The 10440-nt window shown below is 42.8% G+C and overlaps 1 protein-coding gene across 2 annotated transcripts in view; it reads left to right on the top strand.

The window, feature by feature from the left end:
• Positions 1–10440, top strand: part of MYO18B (myosin XVIIIB) — a 310234-nt gene that overhangs the window by 187698 nt on the left and 112096 nt on the right. For both annotated transcript variants that reach the window (XM_004387626.1, XM_023741793.1), the window contains one exon: positions 6862–7014. In XM_004387626.1, coding sequence (XP_004387683.1) covers positions 6862–7014 — 153 coding nt within the window. The remainder of the gene's footprint in view (positions 1–6861; positions 7015–10440) is intronic.

The raw sequence follows: 10440 nt of genomic DNA, 5'->3' as shown, positions 1-10440 counted from the left end.
ATTTGATGTTCTAGGGTTTCAGGATTGTTGATTCTCTGTTTGGCTTAGTTTTTCGGATCTTTGTTGTGGAGGGACGGCGTGGTGCTTCTGCCTAGACCGCCATCTTGCCGGAGACTCTGTATCCAATTTTTATAATGGTAGTTGAACCCAAATTCAGAAATTCTCTTCCTTATTGAGTGAATTTTAGTAACTAGTATGTTTTTTTTTCCAGTAATTTGATATAAAGTTTTTACATGTGGTTTTTAAAACTGTACTGAATTTGAAGTTGTTTCCTTTTTTGATCAAAGTAATGTTTACTTATGACATTTGTTTGTTGTTGATCAGCCTTGCTAGAGATTTCTCTCTTCTTCCAGACAACCAGCTTTTCTTCTATTGTTTCCTTGTCTTACATTTATTTCTGTCTGCCCTTATCGTTGTTTCTTTTTCCTTCTTCTTTTCTTTGGTTTACTCTTTTGGTCTTCTTTTAGTTTCAGTGTTGAAAATTGTAGCTCATTTTCTGTATGTACGATTTCGTTTAAAATATTATTAAAGTACATTTAAGGTAACGTATTTACCTCGAACTGCTGCTTTAGTGTCATCCTTCCATGTGAAGCATTTTTGTCATTTTCTTTGTGATTTTCTCCTTTAACCTATGAGTGACTTAGGAATCGATTTTTTTTTAGTTGTTGTACTTTAAGTGAAAGTTTACAATTCAAGTTAGTTTCTTATACAAAAATTTATACATACATTGTTATGTGACCCTAGTGGCTCTCCCTATACTGTGACAGCACACTCTTCCTTTCCGCCCTTGATTTCCTGTGTCCATTCAACCAGCTCCTGACCCTCTTTGCCTTCCCATCTCACCTCCAGACAAAAGCTGCCCATTTAGTCTCATGCATCTACTTGAGCTAAAAAGCACACGCTTCATGAGTTATCATTTTATATCCCATAGTCCAGTCTAATCTTTGTCTGAAGAGTTGGCCTCGGGAATGGTTTTAGTTGTAGGTTGACAGGGAGTCCAGGGGCCATTCTTTCTGGGGATCCTCCGGTCTCAGTCAGACCATTAAGTCTGGTCTTTTTACTAGAATTTGAGTTCTGCACCCTACTTTTCTCCTGCTCCGTTAGGGACTCTCTGTTGTGTTCCCTGTCAGGAGGAATTGATTTTTAAGTTTACAAACATTTGGGATTCTTTGAAGTTTCTTTTACCGTTGAGTTCTACTTTAATGGCATTATAGATATATCGCATGGTAGAATGCATACTTTTTTTTTTCCTTTGAAATTTTGATATCTCATTGTTGTCCCAATTCATGGTTGAGTTTGTTAAATTATCCAAGTGATTTGAAAATACTGTAGCTATCTATTGGCCTAGGATTCTATACATGGCAAGTGGACCAAGCTTGTTGATTTTGTGATTTAAATATTATATTCAAATATAAAACCACAAACAATAAAAGAAAAGATTGAAAAATATCATTAAAAAAAAAAACAAACTTCCTTTTAACTTTCTTTTTGCTGTTGATCTGTCTGTTTCTGAGAGAGCCCTGTTATATTCCTACTAAGACTGTAGCTTTGCCAAGTTCTGTTTATAGTTCTGTAATAGTTCTTTTCTTCATATATTTTGAGGTTGTATTTTAGGTTTATCCAAGTTTATTATTGCTTTCTATTCTTGGTGGATCATTCCTTTGATTACTATATGATGTCTCTCATCTCTATGAATGATTTTTGCCTGATTTATTTTGCTCAGTTTTCCTGGAAGACCTTTTTCTATCCTTTCATTTTCAACTTTTCCAAGTGTGTGTGTGTGTTCATGTGTTTCTTTTGAGCCACTGGATAATTTTTAATCTACTTTTTTTCTTAAATTTTTTATATTGTACTTTAGATGAAGGTTGACAGAACAAATAGTTTCTCATTAAACATTTGGTACACATATTGTTTTATGACATTAGTTAACAACCCCATGACATGTCAACACTCTCCTTTCTCAACCTTGGAGGACTTTTTTTTTTTTTTTTGGTGAAAATATCCATAGCCACAGTTACACCATTTCAAAAGTTAAACTACTCTTTTAATCTCTAACTTTTCATAGGAGATTTTAATTCATTTATATTTATTGTAATGGCAGATCTATTTTGTTAGTTTATCATCCGCTTAATTTGGTTCTTCCTTTATTCCTTTCCTACTTTTGGATAGGTTGATAATGTTTTCTGTGTACTTTTTTGTTCTACTGCTGACTCAGAAACTACAAATCATATTTCTATTCTTTTAGTGGTTACCCATAAATATTAAGATACATATTTAATCATAATTTTTCATGACATACTTTGTTTAATTTTCACAGTAATGCTGTGGGAGAGATATTATTATTTCCTTCATATAAATGAAGAAAATGGAGCTCAGGAAAGTACAACAACTTGCCCAAGAACATGTAGCTAGTTAATGGGACAAAGTACATTTGAAATCAGGTCTATGTTATTTGAAAGTCTGCAATTTAAAAAATCTAATATCATGCTTCCTAAAAGTGGTGAGCTCTGGTTATCTAGAACTATGTTTTGTGGACCATTGTTTTACATAATGTTATCAGGAAGTCCAGCTCTGCCATTCATGTACCAGGGAACCTTCAGCAACACACATTCTCTCTCTAAGCCTCAACTTCCCCATCCATAAAGTGGCTAGATAATTCCTAACAACATTTTAAGATTGTATTTTGAAAGTTCCCAGAGAGTTCTTTGGCAACAGACGTTTAACAACCACCCCATACAATTTGCTTTATGATAAATGGTTAAACAATTGAGGTTTGAATATACTTTCCCACAACAACACTAAGCATCATTTAGATTTATCTATAAATTATTCACCAGCTTTATCCAAGTTTGAGTCTTTGTGCTGTAAAATGCAAACTTGCAGAATGACATTTATTTCCCATTAACTTAATGAGGTGGTTTTGTCTGTGTGTGTGTTTTTCCCTTCTCTGTAGCAATTCATTACGAAGGAGAGATGACTTGGTCTGAGATTTTGTTGTGAATTTTGTTTGCAATGCTCCCTCTGGAAAAGAGATGATGACAGCATTTTCAGAGTCTTTCTGGCAGTGAAGATGGTAGAATCTGAGCCACCCTTACTACATGTCCAGTGCTAACATCAGGAAGTGTCCCTGGTGCCAAGACACCCAAAATGAGAATTAAAGTGCTCTGCATACACTTTAGGATGTGTGCAGAGCAAGAGCTGGCACAAAAATAAGGAAGGTGCAAAACATGCTGCTTGAATGTAATCATGGTAAAAAACCTGGACTCTGGTAAATTTGAGTTCAAGTAACAGTTCTACTGGACCCTATGGTGCAGTGGTTAGGGACTTGCACTCTAGAGTAGAGCTGCCTGGGTTCAAATCCCTGCATGACCACTTTATAACAGTATGGCCTTGGGCAGATTATTAACACTTTCTATATCAGTTTTCTTAGCTGTACCTCTGTTTCTCCATGACAGTACATACTTCAGAGCTCTCAGGATATGAACTGGCCCCAGGTAACTTCTTCAGCTTTGTGACCTCCCCTACCACCCATATTTTATACCTCGTGCCAATCACCCAGAACTGCATATACCAGACTATTTCTTGCCTCTGTCTTTGCTCATGAGTGTCTTCTACCTGCAGTGCCCTTCCCATGAGTCTTCACCTAACATTTGTTATTGTTGGGTACCATTGAGTCAATTTTGACTCATAGTGACCCCATGTGTTACAAAGTAGAACTGCCCCATAGGGTTTGCTAGGCTGTAATATCTGTGGGAGCAGATCGCCAGGTCTTTTCTCCCACAGAGCGATGTGTGGATTCAAACCACCAATCTTTCAGTTAGTAGCTGAGTGCTTAACCATTGTACCACCAGGGCTCGTTTTCACCTAGCTACTTCTTACTTATCTTCTAAGACTCTTCCTGGACCCTATTGCCAGCAGGAGCTAGATGATGCTCCCATGTGACTCCATAACACTTTTTTTTTTTTTAATTAAAGAGAAAAATATAGCTCTGTCATGGTATATTTTTCTAAAACTGCCTTTTTCCAGTCAGAAGAGTTAGGTTCATATCCCAGCTCTGCCACTTACTAGCTGTATGATCTTGGACAAGTTACTTAATCTCTGTAAGCGTTGGTTTCATCATCTGTAAAATGGGAATCGTAACACTACACACCTCATAGATTTAGTATGAGGATTGAATGTGATCATATACATAAAGTATGTAATATAGTGCGTGGCACTTAGAAAGCTCTCTATAAATGCAAGTTATTACTACTTTTACAAAGGCAATAATAATAATGTCTATTTTTAAGAGATTGTCACAGGAGTTAAATGCAATAACATGACAAAGGGACTGACACAATGCCCAGCCCTCAGCGCAGCTGATCATTCACATATTATATATATATATACATATATATATACACACACACACACACACAACACACACACACATACACACACACGCATATATATGTATATGGAGCCCTGTTGGTGCAGTGGTTAAGAGTCAGCTGCTAACCAAAAGGTCGACAGTTTGAATCCACCAGCCACTCCTTGGAAACTCTATGGGGCAATTCTACTCTCTCCTATAGGGTCTCTATGAGTCGGAATCAACTTGACGGCAATGGGTTTGGTTTGTGTATACATATATACCTTCTCTCTCTCTCTCTCTCTATCCATCCAACCATCCATCCATCCATCTGTCTATCCATCCATCTATCCATCTATCTTTCTAGGAGCCCTGGCAGGTCAGTGGTTAAGCACTTGGCTGCTAACTGAAAGACTGGTGGTTTGAACCCACCAGCTGCTCCGCAGGAGAGAGATGTGGTAGTCTGCTTCCATAAAGATTTACAGGCTTGGAAATCCTATGGGGCAGTTCTACCCTGTTCTATAGGGTCCCTGTGAGTGGAATCAACTTCATGGCAATGGGGTATCTATCTATCTGATAATTCAAGAGATACATCTGTGAACAAAGAGGTTCTACACGAAGAACCAACTAATTTTTTAAGAATTCAAAACCAGCGGTAGAAAAATAGTAATGTAAGATAGGGAGAAATACATTCTAGGTCATCAAACAATACTCATAATCCCTTATATTTGTAAAGCCGTTGACAGCTTACAAAGTGCTTTCTGATCCATTATCATGTCTGATCCTTGTCTTATCTCAACACAGAGGACAGGGAGTTTTTTTTTAACCTCCTCTTTATAGACGAGGAATCGGGCTCAGAGAAGTGGCATGGCCCAGCCAAGGTTCTTACCGCCAGCAAGTGGTGAGCTAGTGTTGAAAGCCTGGGCCACCTCATTCTAGATCCCATGCTCTCTACAGAATATCCTAGGACATTCTGAGCATCCCAGGCAAGGGTTAGTGCTTGGTATGGAGCACAAATACTACCCAGGTGTGTAGAAACTGAGTCCCTGTGTTGAGACATCGGTAGCTCATCTTCTTAAAAACACCTCGCCCAGTGATGGACACCATGTTCTTTCTTCTGGTCTCCTGAAGAGTCTGAGAAAGGGGCTCTCAGTTTATTTCAGAGATGCTAACCCACTGCTTTTTAAGTCAGCACTCATCTCTAGAGGATTCCATTGGCTGTCGGTGTTGTGTATTGGGCCCCAGTGAAATTCCATGCCTCCTCTGGTTAGTCTCAGCTTGTATCGTGACTGGGAGTTGTGAAGGAGCCCCAGTTCACCCTCCTGGTGTCAAGAACAGAATATGGCTTCTTCAGGACACACTTGACAACTGTCCCCTTGGAAGTCCAGGGCCTACAAATTCAGGATTCTGGGGAAAGGAATGTGCTAGCCTATGGGTAAGGTCCTACTACAGAAAATGGCCTCATTTGCTTGTCTGTAAACTGGCTAACGAGACCAGCTAACAATTGGTTACCAGTTGCTGTTGATTCCAATTCATGGCGACCCCATGTGGGTCAGAGTAGAACTGTGCTCCACAGGGTTTCCAGTGACTGTGATCTTTTGGATATAGATCATCAGGCCTTTCTTCTGAGGCACATCTGGGTGGACTCAAACCTCCAAACTTTCAGTTAGCGACTGAACATGTTAACCATTTGCAAAACCAGGAACTCCTAGACCAGCTGAAGAGACCAAAAAAACTTGATTTAGGCACTGAAAAACAACACAGACTTAATGAAGTGTAAGATACGTGCAGGAGTCTTGACAGCAACTGGTTCTGGTAATATACATGCAGGGAAGTATGCTATATCCCACATGTACAGCCTGAGGCGTAACATCCATTTGAAGCACACTACATCCTACTTGTACAGCCTGGGTATAACACACACGCATAGAAGCATGCTATATCCCACTTGTAAAGCCAGAGGTGTAACATACATGCAAAGAAGTACACTATATCCCACATGTAAGCTCAGTGGATTTTCATAAACTGAACACATTCACGTAAGCAGTGCCCACATCAATGACGTTAATAGCCCACATAACTCCCTCTCATGATCTGTCCAGTCACTGCCCCCAAAGAGTAACCACTCTCCTGACAGCAGAGGGCCTCCCTGGATGTAGGGTCTTATGAGGTGAGGGAAGGCCATATTGATGACTTTGTTGCAAAAGATGAGTCGAAATGACTTGAGTGCATACAAGCTGTGATAATAGTTATGATAGCAAATCCTTTATTGTTCATTACCCTGTGCCAGGCATTAGGCTAAATATGTATTCAAGTTTCACCACAGCCCTGTGTGGTTGGTGCCAGTCCCACTTTGCAGATGAAGATACTGAGGTTCAGAGAAGAGATGGGTCTCATACAAGGTCACACAGTGTGTGAGTGGCAGAGGCGGGATTTGAACCCTGGCTTCAGAGATCTCGGAATCTGGCCACTGCTTTGCTGTCTAAGCTCATGAGCCTTCCCTTGGCTTCCAGATCGGCCATCGGGACTTTGATGTGGAGAAGCGTCTTCGGAGGGACCTCAAGAGGACCCATGCACTCTTGTCAGACGTGCAACTCCTTCTTGGGACCATGGAGGACGCCAAGACGTCGGTCAGCAAGGAGGAGCTGGAGAAAGTGCACAGCCAGGTGTGTGAGCGGGGCCCCTCAGAACTGGGCTGGGCGGATGCCACAGCCAGGTGAGATGTCACGAGGACTGTTTAAAAGACACTGTAGCATGGCTCTGCCTCCCAGGTGTCAGCATGGCCATAGTGCTTCCCTGAGCTTTCATAGACCTGCAGGGGGCTTGAGAACACTGGGGGAAGGGGGCCTAGGAAGGTCAACATGGAAGTGGTGGCTGAGGAGGCGGAGTATATGAATAGATGAGATGGCTTGCTACCTTCTTCCAAGACGAGGCACAATGCCAGTCTTGAGGGCCTGGGCAGATCAGGATCTTGAGGTCAAAATGGATGAGTACAGCATGTGTATGTTTGTGTGTGCTTATACGCGTGCACACGTTTGTGGCCACAAGGGCTGGGTATGAAACAAATAGTAATGGTGCTAATAATACAAAGTCTAATCCTAATAATAATAAAAACAACAACAAACAAGAACTATTTGATTGCCTATCAGAATAATGATGTTGTTGATCAATAGCTGCCACCGTCTGGAGCCCCCACCATGTACTGGTACTTCATACATATTGTTGCATTGAGTGTTCAGGGGAGCTCAGTGAGGTGACAATCGTCATCTCCATCTCACAAGTGAAGGGGTGGCAGAAAGGTGAGGTGACCAGCACAAAGTCAAACAGCTAGAAAGTGGTAGAGCCAGGATTTGAACCCAGGTCTTTCAGGCTCCACCATCCCTGGCAGCTCCAAGGGCAGATGGAGCAGCAAGTCAGAGGGTGGATGGGAGGTGAGGCCAAGGCAGGAGCAGAGGACCTCGGGGGATATGATGGTGTGGGCTGTGCTGGATGCAGGCAGTGTGGCCCAGGGCAGCTGATGCAGAAAGGTATGAGTGGATCAGACCCCTGCAGTATGGTGGGAGCCTTGGGGAGAGAGGTCCCTGCTCAGAATGATGTAGCAGGGACTCGGGATTTGCTATCATCCCCATGGAGAACTGGAACCACACAGGGAGGCCCAGTGCCCTGAAGGGGGGTTGTACCATGCGTCAGTGTCACCCTCTGAGTCACACACCTCCCTTGGATGAGCCACGCTGTGCCAATCCCCTACCTTCCCTTTCACCTTCTTGGAACATTGCCATCCCTTCCTGCCCATTCCCTGGCCTAATGTCAGCTGGCCTCTCAGATTTGTGCAGCCCACTTGGCAGAGGGTCCTATGCCCTTCCCAACTCCTGTCAAAATGTTCCAGATATCCCAGCATCCCAGCCAGCCCTTCCTCCCTCACAGGTGAATGTTCCTGAAAAAGAATCACAGTGGTTGTGTTTCTTTTTCTTTCTTCTCTTTTTTGTTAGTATTCAAGAGAACTCTCCCTCTGCAGGGTTAAAACGTGTGTTCTTGGAAAATAGTGGTATTTAAGAAGGCGCCTTGAGCTGAATCAAAGAGCCTCCTTTTTCTGAAAGTCCTTTTTCCCCATCTCTGCATCCGGCTCCTATCAAAGGGAATTCACAGCCTTGGCTTTCTGTTGCTGTTGTCATGGAAATCGTTATAAGGATGGGATCGCGTGGACCAGAGGTCAGGGTACAGTTACTTTGGCTCCCAGCACGTGTCCCGGATGCCAGAGTCGGAGCTAATCAAATAAAGCAGCGATGACATTGGGCATCACTGCGTCTCCTCTCTGATGTACGGTATTTGTCCTTTGCCTGCAAGCTCCAGGGACAGAGGCAGGCAGAGCGTACGGGAGGGGGAAGGGAGAGAATGCTAACTTTGCTGCTGGCTGAAGCCATAAGCAGGGGCCCTGGTGGCTAGGTCATTAAAGCCATCAACTGCTAACTGGAAAGGTCTGTGGTTCGAAACCACCAGCTGTCAAGTCCATTCTGACTCCTAACGACTCCATGTGACAGAGTAGAACTGCCCCGTAGGGTTTTCTAGGCTGTAATCTTTATGGGAACAGATCACCAAGTCTTTCTCCCTTGGAGCCAGTGGGAGGGTTTGAACCACCAACCTTTCGGTTAGCAGCTGAGCACTTAACCACTGCATCACCATTGCTTGATGTGCTAGATACTAGGTGTATAATGGTTAGTGTTAAGCGCATGTGTATCGCCCCTCATGAAACTTACATCTAATGGAAAAGAAGATAAGCAAACAATGGAACAAATAAATAGAATCATCGAACACCTTAATTCAGGGGATAAAGCAAATAAACAGGGTCCATGCTCAGCTGCTAACTGAAAGACTGGACGTTCAAGTTCACCCAGAAGTGCCTCAGAAGAAAGTCCTGGCAATCTGCTTCCAAAAACTCAGCCATTGAAAACGCTATGGAGCACATTTCTACTCTGACACGCATGGGGTTGCCATGAGTTGGAATTGCCTCTACAGCAACCGGTTATTGGTCGGATAGGGAATTGCATGAGATCTTATTTAGCTTGGTAGTCAGCTAAACCACCCTAGGTGATGGAGGAGAAAGCAAGGACCAGAACACGCAGGCTTGGATTTGCTGCCAAGGGGTAGGAGAAGCCACAGGAAGATTTCGAGCAGAGTGTGACATAAAGCAATTCAGGTTTAGAGGAAGTGGGTGCCGTTAGGAAGCTGTTGTACAATTTCAGGCCAGAAGAAATGGCACCTGGGTGAGGGGGTTGTTGATGGAGATGGAGAGAAGGGAGGAAGTTGGGGTTGATTTGGAGTTGACAAGATTTGCAGGAGGTTTAGCTGCCAGCAATAGGTGTATTATTTCAACTAATCCTCACCATAATCCTGTTGTTGCTGGCTGCTATCAAGTTGGCCCTGGACTCGTGGTGACCCCATGCACAATGGAACAAAATGCTGCCCGGTCCTTCGTCATCCCCATGATCAGCTGCAAATTAGACCATTGTGATCCTATAGGGTTTAGGATCCACAGGCTGATTTTCAGAAGTAGATTGCCAGGCTTTTCTTCCTAGTCTGTCTTAGTCTGGAAGCTCCACTGAAACCTGTTCAGCATCATAGCAACATACAAGCCTCCACTGACAGCTAGGTGGTGGCTGTGCATGAGGTATATTGGCTGCAAATCGAACCCGGGTATCCCACATGGAAGGTGAGAACTGAACCACCGCTGCCATCTACCATAACCCTAGGAGGCAGATATTGCTATTTTCAACCCCTTTACTAATCAGAATGAAGGCTCTGAGTGGTTGAGTAACTTACCCAGGGGCACACAGCAATATATGTCTGAAAGCTTTGAATGCAAACAGTCCTATACCCTTGCGACTTGATTCACATAATATAGATCCTGTTGACATTTATCAAGCACTTACTATGTGCCAGGTTTTTCTTTGTGTATCTCATGGGTTCCCAAGCTTGTCTGCACATCAGAGAATATAAGCACCATTAAAAAATTACAGATTCCTCCCCATAAAACCAAATGGGACTAATGAGGTACAGCAGTCCAGGGACAAGGGCCAGAAGGCAGAAGGGGACAG

The sequence above is a fragment of the Trichechus manatus genome, unplaced genomic scaffold (assembly GCF_000243295.1).
Source record: "Trichechus manatus latirostris isolate Lorelei unplaced genomic scaffold, TriManLat1.0 scaffold00190, whole genome shotgun sequence".
NCBI classification, from domain to species: Eukaryota; Metazoa; Chordata; class Mammalia; order Sirenia; family Trichechidae; genus Trichechus; species Trichechus manatus.
The sequence above is the reverse complement of the archived record's forward strand: the minus strand, read 5'-3'. Positions and strand labels throughout refer to the sequence as shown.